The sequence below is a fragment of the Aricia agestis genome, chromosome 6 (genome assembly GCF_905147365.1).
Source record: "Aricia agestis chromosome 6, ilAriAges1.1, whole genome shotgun sequence".
Taxonomy (NCBI): Eukaryota; Metazoa; Arthropoda; class Insecta; order Lepidoptera; family Lycaenidae; genus Aricia; species Aricia agestis.
In genome coordinates this window covers 12152845-12172475 of record NC_056411.1, presented here as the reverse complement: position 1 = coordinate 12172475, position 19631 = coordinate 12152845, and the positions used below count along the sequence as shown (strand labels likewise).

The 19631-nt window shown below is 37.0% G+C and overlaps 2 protein-coding genes across 2 annotated transcripts in view; one reads left to right on the top strand and one right to left on the bottom strand.

The window, feature by feature from the left end:
- The window catches only part of LOC121728458, a 301224-nt gene that overhangs the window by 32393 nt on the left and 249200 nt on the right, over window positions 1–19631 (top strand). The gene's annotated exons all lie outside the window — the stretch shown is intronic.
- Window positions 11257–13973, bottom strand: LOC121728172. Its single transcript, XM_042116296.1, has 3 exons — window positions 13901–13973; window positions 12565–13599; window positions 11257–11402 (listed from the first exon to the last, which is right to left on the bottom strand). The coding sequence occupies exons 1-3, from the start codon at window positions 13971–13973 to the stop codon at window positions 11257–11259; spliced, it is 1254 nt and encodes a 417-aa protein (XP_041972230.1).

Below are 19631 nucleotides of genomic sequence, written 5' to 3'. Positions count from 1 at the left end.
AAGAGCAAACGGGTCAGTGGTCACCTAATGGAAAGCAACTGCAGTCGCCCATGGACACTCGAAATCAGTAGTGTTGCAGGTTCATATTTTCCGTCTAAGAGGGAATACGCTATCTTGAAGATTTGCCGGTCGTAGTCTGGAAATACTGCTGACGAAAGTTGGCCTGCGATCAGTTTGTGTCCACAGATATTATGTTAAATCTCTTTCGTATTAATTCATATAATATGTTTCAAATTTTAATAGATGACGCCCGCAATTTCATTGCGCCAAATTTAATTTATCGCGCGGGAACCGTACATTCTAAGTCCATACCTTTCCGCAAAATCATTCATCAGTTTGAGCGTGAAGAGGACAGATATACAGACAAACACACTTCCACATTTATAGTATTATATTAGTAAGAATTTATTAAATCATGTTTCCGTAACTTTCTCAATTAAATTTAGTGTAACGTCGCTAATACGCGGGCTCTGACATTTTCGCTAACTTCCACTCTAACTACAAACAAAAGGGTTTATGATTGTTTGCATGGATTCCAAAGTTTATATTCTAATTAATTTTCAATTGTTTATTATAAAATTATATTTTTTTAATGGAATGGCATGAAATTGGAAGAGCACGGGTCGTACTACATAGCCCGGTTATATACTCTGCAACCCAGTGCTTAAATATTAAAACACTAGTATTTTGTTGTGTAATAAAAGGCTAAGCTGTTTTAGATCGCCACTTTTTTATATATAAAAGGGGGCAAACTAGCAAACCGGTCACCTGTTATGGAGAACAACTACTATCGACCATGGACGCTTGCAACGGTATTTTAAGAGTTGCAAGTGCGTTGCCGGACTTTTAAGGGGGAATATTAATACACTCTCTTCTTAAAGGTTTGTTGGTCGTAATTGTAGTCCAGAAGTGGTCACTTTAAAAAAGTAATTATTATCGCCTAGCCAAAATTGAGGCGCAATAATTGAATGCGAATAATATAAACAAAACTATATGTCGCCAAAAAAGTTTATCACACGGGAACCGTACAGTTTTTCGGAATAAATAAAATAATCCTATATCCTTTCCTGAAACTCAAAGAATCATCATACCAAAATTCTTCGAAATCTGTTTAGCGGTTTAAGAAGAGGACATACGTACACAATATTATTTCGTATTAATATTACTAGCTATTTGACTTATTATACGATAAAACACGAATAAAATTACATTTTCTAAAAATGATTTCTAGCTAGATCGATTTATCGGCCCCGAAACCTAGATACTATATTTCATGAAAATCGTTGGAGCCGATTCCGAGATTCCAGTTATATATATATATATATACAAGAATTGCTCGTTTAACGATATAAGATTAGTATGGAATACGGTTTCAACGCGAGCAAGCATGCGATATTTAGTTGGTATGAAATCTTACCAAGCTGAAAGGTAGATCAAAACTTCCTAGAAATATAGTCTTAAGTTCATGAATATCAAGCATATTAATATTATTTATCAGGGCGAGCGAAGCGAGCCCTAGTACATCCCACAATTAATTTGTGGTACACTTTACGGAAGAACTATCACGCCTATGGATTTGTCTTTTAACATAGTAATTTTTATTCATATTATGTAGATATGTTATTTTCGGTCAGTCAAGGCCTGGTTACTATTAAAAAAGCTGCATTATAGACTATCACCACACAGAAACGACGCAAGCCCCCACAAAGCTCGGCTTTTAGCTAGTATTTTATTTAAACTACGTCTAAAACTGTCTTATACCTGACCATGCAGACACTTAATACAATATCTAAACAGACAGGATACAAAGCTTTAATGTATTATTCTAATATCATGCGCAATACGTCTGCAACATATTGAGTGGTATTGATAGAAATATAATTTTCTAATACTTTACTGTCTACTTATAGAATAATTATTTGTAGAGTTAATTTAGATTTTTAATCTATCAAAATCAAGTAGGATGTAGGTACTTTTAGTATGTCTGTAAGTCGCACATTATTGTAATAACTACCTAGTACCTTTTTTTTTTTTTTTGGTCGGGAAATGCTATTACCCATCCCCGGTAGCGTTGGGGAAGGACCACCGGGGTATGTGGGACTTGCTAAACTGGGCAATTAAAATGAAAAATTACGTGGAAAGTTTCAAAAAATCAAAAATGCGCCGTTACTCTACTAAAACAAATTCTACGTACATTGTTTTTTTTTTGGCCTCCTGAATACACATTTTTCTACAAAAACGCTGTTAGCGGTCTTTAAAATCTAAATGTATAAAACTGAATCGGATCGGGCTGAAATTTGGCATGCAGGTAGATGTTATAACGTAGGAATATCCGCTAAGAAACGATTTTGATCAATTCTACCCCCAAGGGGTTAAAATAGGGGATGAAAGTTTGTATATACTATATAATAATACTTGTTAACGCGAGCGAAGCGGCGGGCAAAAGCTCGTGCATAAATGAGTGGATAAAGTGGGTAACCAACAATTTGAAAATTGCCTTTTTTTGCATAGGTAATTAATGGAGACTTCAGGACCGAGAAAATCATTTCAAATCGAAATGTTAATTACAAGACTGTCTATAAAAGGTATTGTTCACATTTCTATCATATCTCAACGTATCTCTCTATTTGTAACAGTGACCTTCATTTTTGACATTAGTCAAAAACCGGAGCAAATGGCAAGCGGCAATGTGCATTTAAAATGTGTGAATGCCCCATTTCTGGGCCAGACAAAGCCACACCGATGGATGAAGTTCTTTGTCTCTGTAGCAATCAGCCGCTAACTCTCTACCGACATAAGTTTATTCTTTCGTATCATTGCGGCTTTTAATTTATTCTTTTCTCGCAAAAGAACGAGACTCGACACACATTTTTGTGTCGCTTTCTTGCATTATCGCTTTTTACCCGACTACGATTCGCCGTGGATAAATTAAATTAAATTATGTATATAGGGGAGAGCCATGCTTTGGCACGAATGGGCTGACTCGACCGGAGAAATACCACGTTCTTACAGAAAACCGGCGTGAAACGGCGCTTGCGCTGTGTTTCGCCAAGTGAATGAGTTTACCGAAGGCCTAACCCCCTACCCTATTCCCTCTTAAAAGGCTGGCAACGCACCTGCAGCTCTTCTGACGCTGCGAGTGTCCATGGGCGACGGAAGTTGTTTTCCATCAGGTGACCCGTTTGCTCGTTTGCCCCCTTATTTCATAAAAAAAAAAGATATTATGGGCCCTTATTGTAGCAAAATTTCTATTCCGATTTTGATTTTTGTAGATTGAATATTTTGTATTTTATCGAATTCCGGTTGTTGGTTTTCAAACTTAAATCTAGGATTTATTCATAACCATAATATTCAGTCAATGGTACGTACCATAATTGATATTACTGTGTAATCGTACCTTGTACTATCAGAGAAGTTGATTCCTAAGCAGATGGGAGACCTACGTAGTTTGGTCGCGTTATGTTAAACCCAGTCGACAGATAACAAATAACATTGAATTGACATGATCCGACCAAATAGCGTTGGTCTCTCATCTGCCTAGGAATCAATTTCCTCGGATATACAAGGCGAAGAAACATCACTTTATTACTAACACGTTAAAGTAGCGTGACACTTTAAAAAAAAAGGTAAAATGTTTCTGACGAAGTTCAAAGGGAACTCAATCGTTACCAAGATAAGAGGGGATTCCCCTTTAATGGGCTCTTTGTCGCCTATTGCGTCGCCGATTAAATTGGCGAAACCATTCCACACAAATTCACTTTGAGGAGCTTAGGTGGTGCGTATTTGATTTTTCAGGAAATAAACGACTCTCACCTCTGCAGCTTTGTGGCCGCCAATCATTAGAGATATTACAAAACCTTTACAGGTATAAATTTAGCAGGCATTGACGTGTATTAACGTTGCTGGAATCGATATACAAATATAAAAATAGTTTATTTCATAGAAAGTATATTTTAACCGGTTTTTTTAAATAGTATTTCGGTTTTAGGCCACTAAAATATTATAATATTCTCTAAATCTAAAACACAAACCAACGCTATGCTTCATTAAATAAGATTGTTTACTCAAATTTAATGAAATCATACAATAAAACGGTAGGCAAGGATTTGATCACGAGAAACAATTTAAGAGCAAAGAAATGTTTGAAATTATTCGATAATTCGAAAATAATGCAAATAATTTTGGCGTTACGTTCAAAGTTTATTTCAATTCATCGTAAACATGACTTTGAGAAGTAATTTAAAGTTGTAAAGTATTTGAACAAAAGCAGAACAGGGAAAATGTTTAAGATAAACGTAAATCATTTAAAAGCAACATTTTTTATTATTAACAACTTGAACAAGGATTAGAAAGAATCAAGAGGATCAAAACAATTACAAAGGATTCAGAATATTGATGAAATATTAAGGTTAAAGGTACACAGAAAGAAAAAAGTAAAGAGTGAAACAAAGGAAATATTTAAAAAATAGATGGTCGAAAAACGTGATGAAATTCTTGATCATTACTGAACAAAAACCGTTCGGGCCAGAGGATTCTTTGGTAATATAAGCTCTCATACTTCAGTCATTTAATTAAATGCAACGAGACGATATTTATAGTTGATCAAAGATATTTTTTGTTAGGGAAAGGAATTCCAAGTACGTATGCTAGATCACTGAAATTAATCTATATATATATATATATATCGACACGTCCTATGCATAACTCACTAAGTGCCAATTGACGAGTTATACGATTGTTTCATTTTCGTAATCTGTGGCCTCGGTTTTATAGGATAGACTATTAAAATAATATTTATTTTTCATTTTAAGCCGCATTTATAATAGCATAAATGTGCATCTTATAATAGTGAGAGCCGCAAATCTAGCTATTTGGTAGACCCGTATTTATGCGCGGGGATAGAGCGAGGAAGAGAGGTGCGGGCGGGAGGGGATCTACCTGTTAGTCAGTTATACCGCGGCGAGTGTAGTGCACAGGCGTAGCGTGTGTTCGTTAGCGAATACGTTGTAATAAGTTGATTTAAAATGAGCTCTGAACGAATGCGCTTTAAAGAAAATTTAAAAAAGGCTTGTGAACGAAAAGAAATGTCGCATAGTGCAAGTTACCACCACGGAACCACGAAAGCAGGTTTTTATTGACTTAAATATTTTAGTTTGTGTTAGTGATTAATTTATTTATTTACATGTCCGTAGCTTAATTCATTTAATGAAGGATTTGTTAATTCTTTGTGGTAATAATAAAATGTGTTTTAATAATTATTTTAATTAGTTGTCAAAACCCAGCGCAAAAGTGTTTAACTTCCGCAGTTAGATCCTTTTGCTTTGGACTTTTAATAATGGATTTTAACTATGTGGTACTTATCTATTTATGCGTTGAATTGACGATTTAAAACTATAATCTAACTACCACTATACGAAATATGCGTTGGGTTGACCGTTCATAACTTAAATCTAACTACCACTACATGAAATATGCGTTGGATTAGTCAAAAATATTTATTTATATCTGCCAATTGCAGAGTTTTTTGAGGGATACGTAATTACATTGAACTCTTTAAGTACCACTACTTCTATCTTATATTGCTTTATATGTATAATAAATTATCAGCTGTAAAGTATTTTTTTTTTTACAAAAGTATAATATGATTTTTATAATTAATTCTTTTTTACGTTTTCTATTTTCAGAATCACCTGTACCATATTTTACCGAAGAAGAAAGGACGTACTGGGAAAACAATAATAATATTCTTGAAAGTAGTGATTCCGAGGATTACACAGTACAGGAAAATGAAAACCAAGCTCTTAATGATAATATCTCGACTGAAGATCCTATAACAAATACTTATAACGAGCAACAAATACATACTAAATTGGCTACTAATAGAGACCAGAATCTAATTCTAAATGATTCTACAATAATTGTTAATAACGACCCATTACTATCCTCAAATACTGGTCCAGATTCATGTATTGTCGCTTTAAATAATTTAGACTCTTTCTTGCAATCACCAGTGATGTCATCAAATAATGCCCCAACTTCGTCTATTGCATCTTTACTAGATATAAATGGAATAAATTCTATTCCACCTTCGCCTTTAGATAACGGTACTCCCGGTACTTCTTTATTGTCAATACAAAGCCCTCCGTCTATAACAAGCACTCCCAGATCAAGAATTAATAATAACGTAAACAAGAAAGATAAAGGACCCCCAACTTCGTCTATTGCATCTTTACTAGATATAGATGGAATAAATTCTATTCCACCTTCGCCTTTAGATAACGGTACTCCCGGTACTTCTTTATTGTCAATACAAAGCCCTCCGTCTGTAGCAAGCACTACCAGATCAAGAATTAATAATAACGAAAACAAGAAAGATAAAGGACGAGGTCGTAGAGTCCACAAGGATCAGTGGAAAGATGTCAAAAGAAAACTGAATAGAAATACTGGTAAATGTTACTTCAGTAGAGATGGTACTGAGAGACCAGGTAGAATTATAAAAGCGTTTTGTAATAAATGTAAATTCCACTGTCCGCAAAAGTTTACTGATGAGTTAAGGAAAAAAATATTTGATAGCTTTTGGAGCATCGGTAATAATGTGAGACAGTGGGATTTTATTTCCAAATATTGTAAGAAAATTAACAAGCGTAGAAGAACTACAGAACTTCCATCCCGGAGACAGTACACAATCACTTATAGTTTACCCATTGTAGGTTCTCCTGTCGATCCAGTACCTGTGTGCAAAGTCATGTTTTTGAACACGTTAGGCATTGGCGCTGGTATGGTTACAACGGCTTTGAAAAAAATTGAAGATAGTGGTGGTATTATAACAGCTGATGCCAGAGGTGGGCGTAATAATCGCCAATTAGTGATAGATGCTGAAATGATCAAGAGCGTGTGTGATCACGTTAACAATTTTCAACCAGTAGAATCGCACTACGTTCGCAGCCGTACTTCCAAACTGTATTTGGATGAATCACTGTCTTACAGCCGTATATTTCTTTTATACAAAGAGTGGGTTGTTGACAACAGCTTATACTATAGCAATCCAGCCAAAACTTTACGTCAATATAGGGACATCGTGAATACTAATTTCAACTTAGGTTTTCATGCCCCACGCAAAGATCAGTGTGATGTATGCCACGTCTACAAAAATTTACCAAAACCTGTTCCAGAAACTGAATTCAAAACGTATACTGACCATATAAGAAATAAGGAAATAGCCCGAGAGTTAAAAAATAAATATAAAGAGTTATCCGTTAGAGATAGTGATAAAACACTTACTACTACTTATGATTTTCAAAAATTCATGGGATACCACATGGACAAGCCAGTATTTTATATTATAAGAGAAAATTGTCAGTTTACAATCTTACTTTTTACAGCCTTGGTAAAAAAGAGGGAACATGTTATGTTTGGGATGAGACGACTGCAAAAAAAGGCGCAACAGAAGTGTCAAGTTGTGTTTATAACTACATTAAAGAACATAATCAAAAAGGGATTATAAATTTCAATTTTTTTAGTGATAATTGCGGAGGTCAGAATAGAAACCGGATCGTATTCTTAGCTTATTTGTATGCAGCAAAACATTTTAATGTAACCATCACCCATACTTTTTTGGAGCGTGGACATACCCAAAACGAAGGGGACTCAGTTCACGCTCTCATCGAAAGATTTGCTAAGAACAAAATGATATATAGTCCAGATGACTGGTATAATATGATTCGATGGGCCAAACAAGATGATAAACCATATCATGTTATTGAAATGCAGAATCCCGATTTTTTAGATTTTAAACAGTTTTTGTCTGGCGCTAATTGGGTCATTAATGCCAAAGGTGAAAAAATGATGTGGTCACAAATTCGACAGCTTCAAGTTTTACCAAATGAGACTGATAGGATTTATTATAAGACTGATTTTTGTAGCCATGAATATGATTGTATTATTTTGTACACCCATCGCCAACTGAACACTAGACGTCGCCGAAAAGAAATCGTTGCTGACGGTGAACAGTGTTCAATATCTAAAGCTTATTTCCACAAGTTTTCAGTACCTAAGAATAAATTTCAGGACTTGAAATATTTGTGTGATCATCAAATAATACCCGTTAAATACCATAATTTCTATCAAAGTTTGGTTCCTGGAGGCGATGATGAAGCTGAATTAAATGAAGACTGATACTGATAGTATGATATTTAGTTTTATCAAAGCCTTATTAATAATAGTTAAAATGCTGTGATACAGTAGTGATTATCTGATATCTTTAGATGATATCTTATTTTTAGTGAGGGAGCCTTAGAACATTTTTTTTTGTGATTACTAACAAGCTAATTTTTTGTGAGTAGCTTAAAAAATCAGCTGGTAAGGGTTCCGTTTTAGGGTACAGAGTCAACCAAGTTTTGTTGATTACAGAACCCTAAAACGGAACCCTAACCAGCTGATTTTTTGTACATTGATAGGTTAATAGCTATATAATTTAAGAGTAACCTTGTCCTACAAATAAAACAATCCATATTTTAGGACCATCAAGTCAAAGTATGAAATCCTTTCTATGTCTGTTAGCTACCACTCTCGAGATTTTTCGAAAATAAAAATGTTCGTCTTATCAAAATGTAGCTACTCACAAAAAAATAGCTTGTTAGTAATCACAAAAAATTTTGTTCTATGGCTCCCGTACTATTAATTTTTCAAAGTTCAAATAGCTCTAAGTCAGATAGAAATTATACACTTTAGGCATAAGATTTTTGATACAATAAAACAAAGTTATTAGATATTATAGGCTTGTAATAACATTTTTAGAATTACTTTTTTGTTTTGTTTTCTTTTGGAAAATAAAGTACAATACCACTCAGTTGTTTTATTGATATTATTAGTAGTAAATGTAAGCACTTAAAGGTAAAAAATACAAATAATTTAGTTTTTCTATTGATGTATTCCCAAGTATAACCCATAATGTGCCACTTACTAAAATACGGTTAGAGTTAAGTTACAGTGCATAACCATCTATCAGGCAGTAATTATTATTTTTGTAAATGTTTTTCCCATGTATAACTACGTATGTGGCACATTCACAAAAAAATGGCGCCTGGATTCCAGAGTAAAACTCTTTAAGTGCTGTATTTTATAATCCGAAAGAAATTTAAATAAATTGGATGCAATATTCAAAAATACGTTCAAAAAGAGCCCTAGGTGCTGATTTTCAAGTCATTAGCTACAATATTGAAGATGCTATCGTAATATTAACTTTCATTCGGCTCTCCTGTACAACTTGACTTTTCCAGTTAGTTAGTTATGCATAGGATGTGTCGATATATATATATATATATATATATATATATATATATATATATATATATATATATATATATATATATATATATATATATATATATATATATATATATATATATATATATATATATATATATATATATATATATATAAAACTCAAAGGTGACTGACTGACTGATTGACATAGTGATCTATCAACGCACAGCCCAAACCACTGGACGGATCAGGCTGAAATTTGGCATGCGGGTAGATGTTATGACGTAAGCATCCGCTAAGACACGATTTTGATAAATTCCAACTCTAAGGGGTTCAAATAGGGGATGAAAGTTTGTATATAATAATACTTCTTAACGCGAGCGAAGCCGCGGGCAAAAGCTCGTTACAAAATAAATGTGTCCCTTTAAATTAGGCTAAAGTAAAAACTTCTAAAACTTTGTCAGTCATAAAGATAGTACGGGAGCCCTAGAAGATTGAGATTAGAGCTAATTTTTTGTGAGTAGCTTCATTTTGATAAGACAAACAACATTTTTATCTGCGAAAAATCTTGAAAGGGGTAGCTAACAGACATAGAAAGGATTTTATACTTTGACTTGATGGTATATAGGGTTCTGTAATTAACAAAACTTGGTTGACTACTGAATTCTAAAACGAAACCCTAACAAGCTTTTTTATGTATATTGATAGGTTAATGGTTACATAATTTAAGAGTTACATAATTGTCCTAAAAATAAAACAGTCTTTAACGTTGTTAGTGGCGGCCGAAAAGGAAGATCTTCCGACCGAGCGAGATAGCATGCTCGGTCAGGCCGAAGCCCACTGACGTCATTTCAGACGTTGTATATATCTTGCCGTTCTCCGAAACTTCGATAGCGCGATGCAGGAATGTTAGGCGAATTGTGGGTACCGCCACATCACTCCCCTCCGAAGACCTGTGGTATTCTTCGATGCGCTTGTGTTGTCAGGTGTGGGCCGAAGCTACGCGTGCAATGACCAGGAGAGGGACCCCATGCTCTGCTTGTTGACCGGTCGTTGTAGCCTATGGCTGCCCCGTTCAAGCCAGACGCGGGTTCGACCGGCGCGGAAGCCTAACGCGGCTTATGGTCTAGGCGACCCGGTTATGCTTGATGTCTGCTGACGTGGTGCGGAGGGGCGGGGAGTGTTGATGATGATTGATGTCCAGAAGGATGCGTGTTCTTGTCGGTTGTCACCAATTTAACGTTGTTCGTGGCAGCCGAAAAGGAAGATCTTCCGACCGAGCGAGATAGCATGCTCGGTCAGGCCGAAGTCCACGTGATACATCTCAGCTGTCGTATGTATACAGCTGACGCGCTCAGAAAACTTCGAGAAAAAGGAGAGCGGCTTCCAAACTCCGTCGACTTTCTGTTGTAAAACAGCGCCAAGGCTGTAATCTGAAGCGTCGGTCATGATGGCGAGGGGACTGTCGGCAACTGGATGACTGAGGACGGCGGCTTCTGAAACGCTTTGTCGGCATTTTTCAAAGGCCTCTTCTGCTTGAGGAGTCCAGTTGATCGGTGTTTTGTCGTTTCGCTTCTTGTTGTGCAAGTATTTATTTAGCTCTACTTGCAACTCGGCTTGTAGAGGTAAGCAGCTGCGATAAAAGTTCATTTTTTTTTTCATTTATTTTGTTCAATATTGTATACAATGATACTACAGAATACAAGAAATCTTGCCGCAAAAACTACAAAGAGTTTATCTGGACAAGATGTGGTCGCATTAGTTGAGTTTACTCAATAGATGTTTTTTAAGTTGCCGTCTATATTTACACTTGTCCCGATACAACATTTGTAGGTCTTCTGGCAGCTCTTCTACAAATGAAGGTATTAATGTCTTAAGCATTCTGCTTCCATAATAATTATTACAGTTTATCATGCCGAGGAAACGACGTAGCTCGATGATGGTCTTCGGCTTCGGATAAGAAGCTATTGCCTTGATGCGATCTTCGCTGGGTTAAATACCATCTGCGGAGACTTCGTAGCCCAGGAAATTTATTTTGTTTTTCCCGAACTCGCACTTCTCGATGTTCAGTGTGATGCCGTTTTGATCTAGGCACTCTAGGACTTGGCGGAGAAGCTTCTTGTGGCTGTCTTCATCTTCTGCGAAGATCAAGAGGTCATCAACGAAAGAGAAGCATCCGTCTATGCCTCTGAGTACTTGATGCATGAACCGCTGGAAGGTTTGACTTGCATTCCGAAGTCCAAACGTCATGCAGTTAAATTCAAACAAGCCAAAGGGGGAAATAATGGCTGTTTTCTCTGCGTCTTCCTTGGAGACAGGTATCCAAAAATAGGCCATTTTTAAGTCGAGCTTCGAGAATAACTTCTTGCCGTGCAGCTTGTAAGTGAAGTCTTGTATACGCGGTATGGAATAGCGATCGGGTAGAGTGACCGCATTAAGTCGCCTGTAGTCTCCACATACGCGTAATGTTCCGTCCTTTTTCTTCACGACGTGTAGAGGGCTTGCCCACGGACTCTTAGACGGCTTGCAGATTCCCATCTCCATCATACGCTCGAACTCTAGCTGCGCGGTCTTGTATTTGTCCGGTGGTAGAGGTCGTGCTCGAGCGAAAAGCGGTGGCCCAGTCGTTTCAATATGATGAACGACATCGTGTTTGCTGCTTCAGTGACATTGACAGAGGACGTTCGGGAATAGCTTGAGGATGTCGTGATAGGCTTGTTCGTTACTCACGACATGCACGGACTCGATATCGGTAACGACTTTCACGGCGTTGACGGATAAGTCGGTTACTTTGTCGACGAGCCTCTTCGTGTGAAGATCGACGAGTAGTTTGTAGTGGTGTAGAAAATCGGCGCCCAGAATCGATGTTTTGATGTCGGCCACTACAAACGTCCATCGAAAATTTCGACGGAGTCCCAGGTTTTTTTTTTTTATTTTTTTATTTTTTTTTTATTTTTTTTTTATGAAATAAGGGGACAAACGAGCAAACGGGTCACCTGATTGAAAGCAACTTCCGTCGCCCATGGACACTCGCAGCATCAGAAGAGCTGCAGGTGCGTTGCCGGCCTTTTAAGGGGTAATAGGGGAGGGTAGGGAAGGGAATAGGGGAGGGTACGGAAGGAAATAGGGGAGGGTAGGGAAAGGAAAAGGGTAGGGGATTGGGCCTCCGGTAAACTCACTCACTCGGCGAAACACAGCGGAAGCGCTGTTTTACGCCGGTTTTCTGTGAGGACGTGGTATTTCTCCGGTCGAGCCGGCCCATTCGTGCCGAAGCATGGCTCTCCCACGTCAAAACGTCACGGTTGAGCTTGATAGTTTCTTCTCCGTAGGTTTTTATCGACGTGTTGTTCGCTGCGTACAATTTGTATGTCTCCTCGGTGCGCTTCTTTTTTCTAAGTTGTGTGGCGGCGAGCACGGAGATGTCGGCGCCTGTGTCCACGAGGAAACGTTCTCGGGTGTCACGATCGAAGACACAGAGGCGGTGACTAGTGCGGGAGACATCGACGTCCGCCACGGTCGGTGTCGGGGTTAGTTTCCCGAACTCTTCTTGTTTCTGCGGCGACACGGGGATACGCAGTTCTTTGCTTTTGTCTCCGAAGGTGTAGTGGTAGTGGCATTCCCACGAGTCTTCCTGTTCCGGCCTTGGACCACGCCGCCTTGAATGCGAGCGTGATCGCGGTCTTGAAAATGAGCGGCGGCGACGGTTGCGATAGTGTGACCGTCCGCGACGTAACTCGGCGACTTCCAGCGAGAGTTTCTCTATTTGTCTCGCTAGAGTTTCCATGTAGGAAGGCTCTGGAGTTGACGAGGTTGACGGCGCTGGTGCGGGGCACGTTGCTGTGACGGCAGCAACGCTGGGACCTTCTGCGTACTCTACCATCTTGTCCGCCATCGCCGCTAGAGTTTCTAGCGACGACTCTTTGTTGATGGAGAGTATGACGCGAACTTGCGCGGGAAGGCGGTTCATCCATTCGATCCGGAGTCCTTCGTCTGTTATCATGCCGCTTGCGAGCTCCTTCATTTTCCGCATGAGTTGCGACGGCTTCAAGTCTCCCAATTCTAGGCCGCTGACGAGTTTTTGGAAGTTCTTGACGTCCGATGTGTCGTACGTCTCTAGCAGACGCTGCTTCACATTTTCGTATTTTTTACTTGGTGTCGGATCGTAGAGAATATCCGTGATGTGCTCTAGATCGGCTTGCTGCAGTTGTTGGAGCAGGTAACGATATTTTTGGTCGTCGGACGTCTTCAGGGGGTTGCTCCTTGTTCGGCCATAGTTTTCTCCTGCAGCGATTTCTTCAGCGTCGGGGTTACCAGATGTAGCGGTCTTGAGTAGAGCTCAGAGTAAAACACACGGTGAAGGTGGCAATAGCAATGAACATATTTTAGGACCAAGTATGAAATCCTTTCTATCTCTGTTAGCTACCACTTTCGAGATTTCTCGCAAATAAAAATGTTGTTCGTCTTATCAAAATGAAGCTACTCACAAAAAATAGCTTGATAGTAATAAAAAAAATGTTCTAGGGCTCCCATACTATAATATTGTTACAAATCAAAATTATTTGTTTTACGTACTTTCTCTTCTATCAGTTACTTTGAAATTGTAGACAGAGGTAATCCAATGAAACGTAAGAGAAACCTTCTCGGCGACACAGTGTAGATATTTCAGTAGAACTGCCCTCGTAAAATGGATCGGGGCTTCGATATATCATTTCGATAGCGCGCTGGTAAGTGTATAACTTCGTAAAATTGATATTTCGGGGCTTCTCTATATCTTGATAACAGCCGGGCCAAGATGGATTGTACCGCTATTTCTGTAATAGTTTCAGTTATGCTGTTTAAATAACTGAAGCCAGTCTTTGTTTATAGCTCCCCATATTTTGTGTTTGATGGTAGAAATTTTAATATAAATCTGGTTTTAATTAATTTGAAATCACAAAATGGTTTAATTTTGTATTGCATTACTTGTCCGATTTGGTAACTGTTAATTTTTATGCGATTAATTTTAAATGTAAACAAAACTGCGTAATGGGCGTTCAATTAAAAAAAAAAAAACTACTACAAAACCAATTTAAAAGTTTAGTGTTAACCGTGCAAAAAATAAACGCAATAACTTCGTCGATATCCAATTTTTACAATAAAATTAATTAATAATTAAAATGGAATACAATATTGTTAAAGAGGACAAAATTGTCTTCGCTTTAATTAACATTAAATAAATATTAAAATACTTTTTCATTGATGGTAAAATCGGCTTATAAAGATAAAACTGGCAAAATTTTGATTTGCTCTACATCCAGTAGGTACAGTTAATACTTATTCGAACAAGATGACATAGAATGTTTGTTATATACGTTATTTAAAAAAAACTATAATGATACGAGGATGTTTTAATGAGTAGTTACAATTCAAACTGACGCCGCCATTTTCTAACGTGTTACTTGAATGTCAGTTGTAATAAAACAATATGCGACCTCCTGTCAATTTCATCCAAGTTTAATAATTTATTTACTTTGCAATTTAATTTATTAAACTCTGTTGTTATTTGAGTGACAGGTCTTTAGTATCCACTATCCATGGCTGTCAGTGTAATCGCTTTGCCGGTATGTATATTGTGATATAATTAGTGTAACAGGCGTTTGACAGAAGTCTGATACCGTACTTAATAGATGCTGTCGGTTAAACATTATTGTGTAGGAATTTTCTCGGAAACAAGTACGATGATCCACTCGACGCATCGATCATCAGGCCACAGACACAGGTGATCAACCGTCATTGTCCTAACCAAACATGGAAATAACACGATTCCAACGCAGGAATCGATCCCACACGATAATCACCATGCGGGCCGGATGACAATGTCATTTTGTTTTGTGTTTCGAGATTCTTGTGGGTGTGCTGTTATAAAAATATTTTGCTAAAATAGATTAAGTTGAAGTCATAAAAGTTAATGAGGCTTGACAAAAATCTATAAAAATTGCAAAACGTAATTATGTCATCTACAGGCAAACGTCTGTTTCCGAACGCGGTCGTTACTGAGAAATGGGTTTCTCGTGGAGTTTTATGATATCAGAAGTACTATTGCTGTATTACTTTTATGAGTCAACCCTTAGGCGCGACGAAAAGGGGCAACCTACTATCACAGGCTACATCGTTTTCATAATAATATAGAGCTGAAACTCCGCACCGCATTATATTCAGATCAAAATTTATTAAAAACACACTCCACAATAATATTAAGTATAATGTTTATAAGTTTTATAATAATAAAAAGCTAAAACAAGCCATACTGTGTATTGGATCAGTAATGTAGTACATTACATATTCGTTTAAAATGTATAAAAAAGCATACAATACAAACAAACAATAGCAACAATCGCAAGTTCGATCGTGGTTTTATGATAACTGGTTTTATGATAACCATCCAGTACGGGACCCATCGAAATATTATTTATTTTATGTGTCAACCCTTAAATGTTATGTGGACGATATTGAACAAATTTAACGTTACCAAGCGTCTGGCTTTTAAATCTGTCTGCCGCCGTCTTGCGCGCGATATTTTTATTTCTGATGTATTGGTTTTGCAGTGTTATAATCCTACTAATATTATAAAGGCGAAAGTTTTTTTGGATGTATGGATGTATAGATGTGTGGATGTGTGGATGTATGGATGTTTGTTACTCTTTCACGCAAAAACTACTGAACGGATTTTAATGAAACTTTACAATAATATAGCTTATACATCAGAATAACACATAGGCTACAATTTTAACCAACTTTCAAAATGGGGGAGGTGTTATGTTCGTTTTCTTATGTTCAACGATTACTCCGCCGTTTGTTAACCGATTTTCAAAATTTTTCTTTTGGTATATAGGGTATCATCCCAATTTGGTATTATATTCACAAAAGTGGTGATCTGATGAAGGATCCATAAGTAATCGAGAGAACTCCTCAAAATTTATGGGGAAACATATGGTGACTTCGGTTTCGTGAGAAGTATTCTAAGCATATGCTACAAACAAGTAAGATTTTACCGAGGTACACCTGGTATACAGTGGTTCGGAAGGTGCTGAGAGAACTTCTGATTCTTTATAGATACAAGTTTGGGAGTTTCGGCGTTGTTTTAAGAACGGAAAGCATATGCTACTATGCAAATTACATTCATCATCATCATCACTACCATAATATTATACCATGCATCGTCCCATGATTATGAGCCTTTTCATAGATTTTTAGATCGAGGCTCGAGTTTGTCAAGCGATAATTTAAAAAAATCTATACTTAATATTATAAACCTGAAGAGTATGTTTGCTTGAATGCGCTAATCTCAGGAACTACAGGTCCGATTTAAAAACTTATTTCAGTGTATGTCATTTATCGAGTAGGGCTATAGGCTATATTATATTATCACGCTAAGACTAATACGACCGAAGAAACTCAGGAAAATGTGGTAAAAACGGGGAAAATATTAGAAAGGGTTTATCTCACGAGCTACTGGAGCAATTTTTATAGCAATATTTGGCACAAGTATATAGAGTAGACCACGTGAAAAAGTATTTATAGCTATTTTTATTCGAAAATAAAATGAAAATAAAAAGTTTTTGTGAAATTCCTAATTTACGCGGGCGAAGCCGCGCGGGACATCTAGTCTTATATATAAAATTCTCGTGTCACAATGTTAGTTACCGTACTCCTCCTCCGAAACGGCTCTACTGATTTTTAACAAATTTTATATGCATATTCAGTAGACCTGAGAATCGGCTACTGGGTACTTTATATATTGATAAGTGCATATTTTGTTGAATAAATAATAGTAAATTATTACAACTCGAGACTGACAGCGACCTTTGTTTAGGCGACGGGATAGCGATGGACGTTGCCATGGTGCCATACTTATTTAGTCACTTCAATAAAATAATATGGGCGATATACTTTATAAGGCAAAAAAAACGTATGCCGGGACAGCTAGTAATTCTATAAATTACTTATCTATTCCAAATAAACTTAGCATACCTAGCATACTTGGAACTATGTTATGATTTAACTGGAACCTAAAATACACAATAATATAAGATTGATACGCCTAAGGCGTATTAATCTGTACATTACTATAATTTAATAAACCTCAAAATATTTTAATTCAATAAAAGAAGTTACCACGTTGACTATGTAGCACGTGAATGGACTACATTTCCAATTTACTCTTTCGTATGCTCTCGATTATTTCTTTAGCATGCGCTCGATTCAACGATGCTGTCATACGTTTCATATCGTTTCGAATGACTTTGCCTAAAGTACACAATATCTTTATCGATATAAAAGAACATGGAAGGGAGAAAGCCAGTGGCACATCTAACATTTACGATACCAAACAATTGAATTCAGTTCATCTCAATAGAAATTCAGTGCAAGCGCCGCAATGCGGTATCTATAGAACGCCTTTGCTCCGTTCTCACTTGTTCAAGTATTAATAACTTCTCATTTTTCCAGTTAGAGAGATCTGGCAACTAATCCTCAGTATCATTTCGCTTCACAAAGGAATTATTTAAAATATAAAATACTGAGAAATTATATACTTTTAAGTGGGAGCTTTGTTAAAATAAATTAGTAATTTTAGCTGTATCAATATTATACGCTTTATATTTTCTAGCGTTATAATTGAATTATGAAATATTAAAACTTTATAAATTTAATTTCAACGGACCGATGTTTATACGAAAGTTTTGGATAAAAGGGTTTTGCAGAAAATAATGTTAATTCGAATAAGCTTGTCTTTTGTCTTTGTGATAAATAGGCTGAGCTTAGTTTTTTCTACCTAATCATAAATTTACAAAATATTTTCCATGATCTCATTATCGACACTTACTTAATTTATTTTTCATCAAAATCTTGCATTGAAATGAAAGGCAACGGATTAACTGATTGATTAACATTTCAAACCCTTAGTACTAGAAATTTCACATGACAGAATTTTAAATTTATTAAATACGGGAACAAAGTTGGGGGTAAAGCCAAACGAGCATAATTTGTGAGTTGTGAATCGCAGAATTTCGGTAAGATATTGTTACGTGCTAGGGTTCGAGGATTTGGAGAGAAAGACCTGGTGACTCTCTTGAAGACTTTATTAACACTGCACTAAACACTAGGTCACAACACTTAGCACTAAGTCCAAACACTAATCACTAGGTCCAATCACTAAGCACTATCACTGTCCTAGGTCGTAGCCAAGTCGCAGGTTTCACTGGTTCACTCACTATTGATCACTTGTGTTCACTCCGAAATCGCCTTGATGATCGCTCAGATTGAACTGAACTGCCGGGCCTGCCTGCGGCTCTTTTTATATGGCGAGACGAATTCCAGAAATTTCCCGATTCACGTAAACAAGTAAACAACCGTGGGAAATTTCTAGTAGGCTCGGGCATGTGCCACAATAAAACTGCCGTCCTTGCGATAAGTGCAGTAAGTTGAATTTAATTTAGACCTTATGGACTCAGTCATAAGGTCTAAATTCAAACACGCTAACAAATAAAGGGTAAACACGTAAACAAACATTGGACCTTTTTAGAAGGTTCGAGTATGTACTTGCGCACCACGTGTCCGTATACCATGTACCGTAACAATATTTACATCTTTTCATACAAAATATCATGACTCACTAAATTACGTTTGTGTGAGTCAAACAGGACTTTTGTATGAAACTGAATGCAGCAGAATTTCTGCCAGCCGAAATTCGGCGACTCACAACTCACAAATTACGCTCGTTTGGCTTCACCCTAAACGTTTAAAAAAAATTAAATATAACATTTTAATTGAATGACTAAGGGTCGATACTCGATTCAGAGCGCAACGCGACACATAGACGCATTTCTAATTTTGTATGGATTTGACAGATTTGCACGAAGTCTCACGCAATTGTAGTGTGTCAAATCCATACAAAATTAGAAATGCATCTACGCGTCGCGTTACCGTCTGACTTGACCCTAAGGGCCAACACGTCATTAATCGTTGATTGTAACGTTTAACGTCAAAACTAAAGGCCAACTCGTAAATGAATTCGCTAGTCATTCAATGAAATACCAGATTCAACCAGATAACTGCGACATATCCTATATAGTCCAAACTAGAGACTAGTCATTGAAGGGTCCCGAGGTGAGTAATAATATATTTTATTGCTACGTCAGTCTGGCTCCGTGGTAAATACCTGAAGGACTTATGTTACGAGTACCAGACAACGGAAATATATTTAAGAGCGCACCTGACCCTAACTAGACTACATACTTAAACCTAGATCTCAAAATCTGTAAGGTCTAGAAAACTGATTTTTGACACAAGTAACTTCAGTTCATGAAGATTAATTGCTCAAAACGAAA

Coding starts and splice junctions, on each gene's coding strand:
- LOC121728172 (XM_042116296.1), bottom strand. CDS start 13,973: ATGATATATCGAAGCCCCGATCCATTTTACGAGGGCAGTTCTACTGAA. Junction 13,600..13,900: donor TACACTGTGTCGCCGAGAAG/GTTTCTCTTACG, acceptor TTTTACTCTGAG/CTCTACTCAAGACCGCTACA. Junction 11,403..12,564: donor AGAAACTATCAAGCTCAACC/GTGACGTTTTGA, acceptor TGATCTTCGCAG/AAGATGAAGACAGCCACAAG.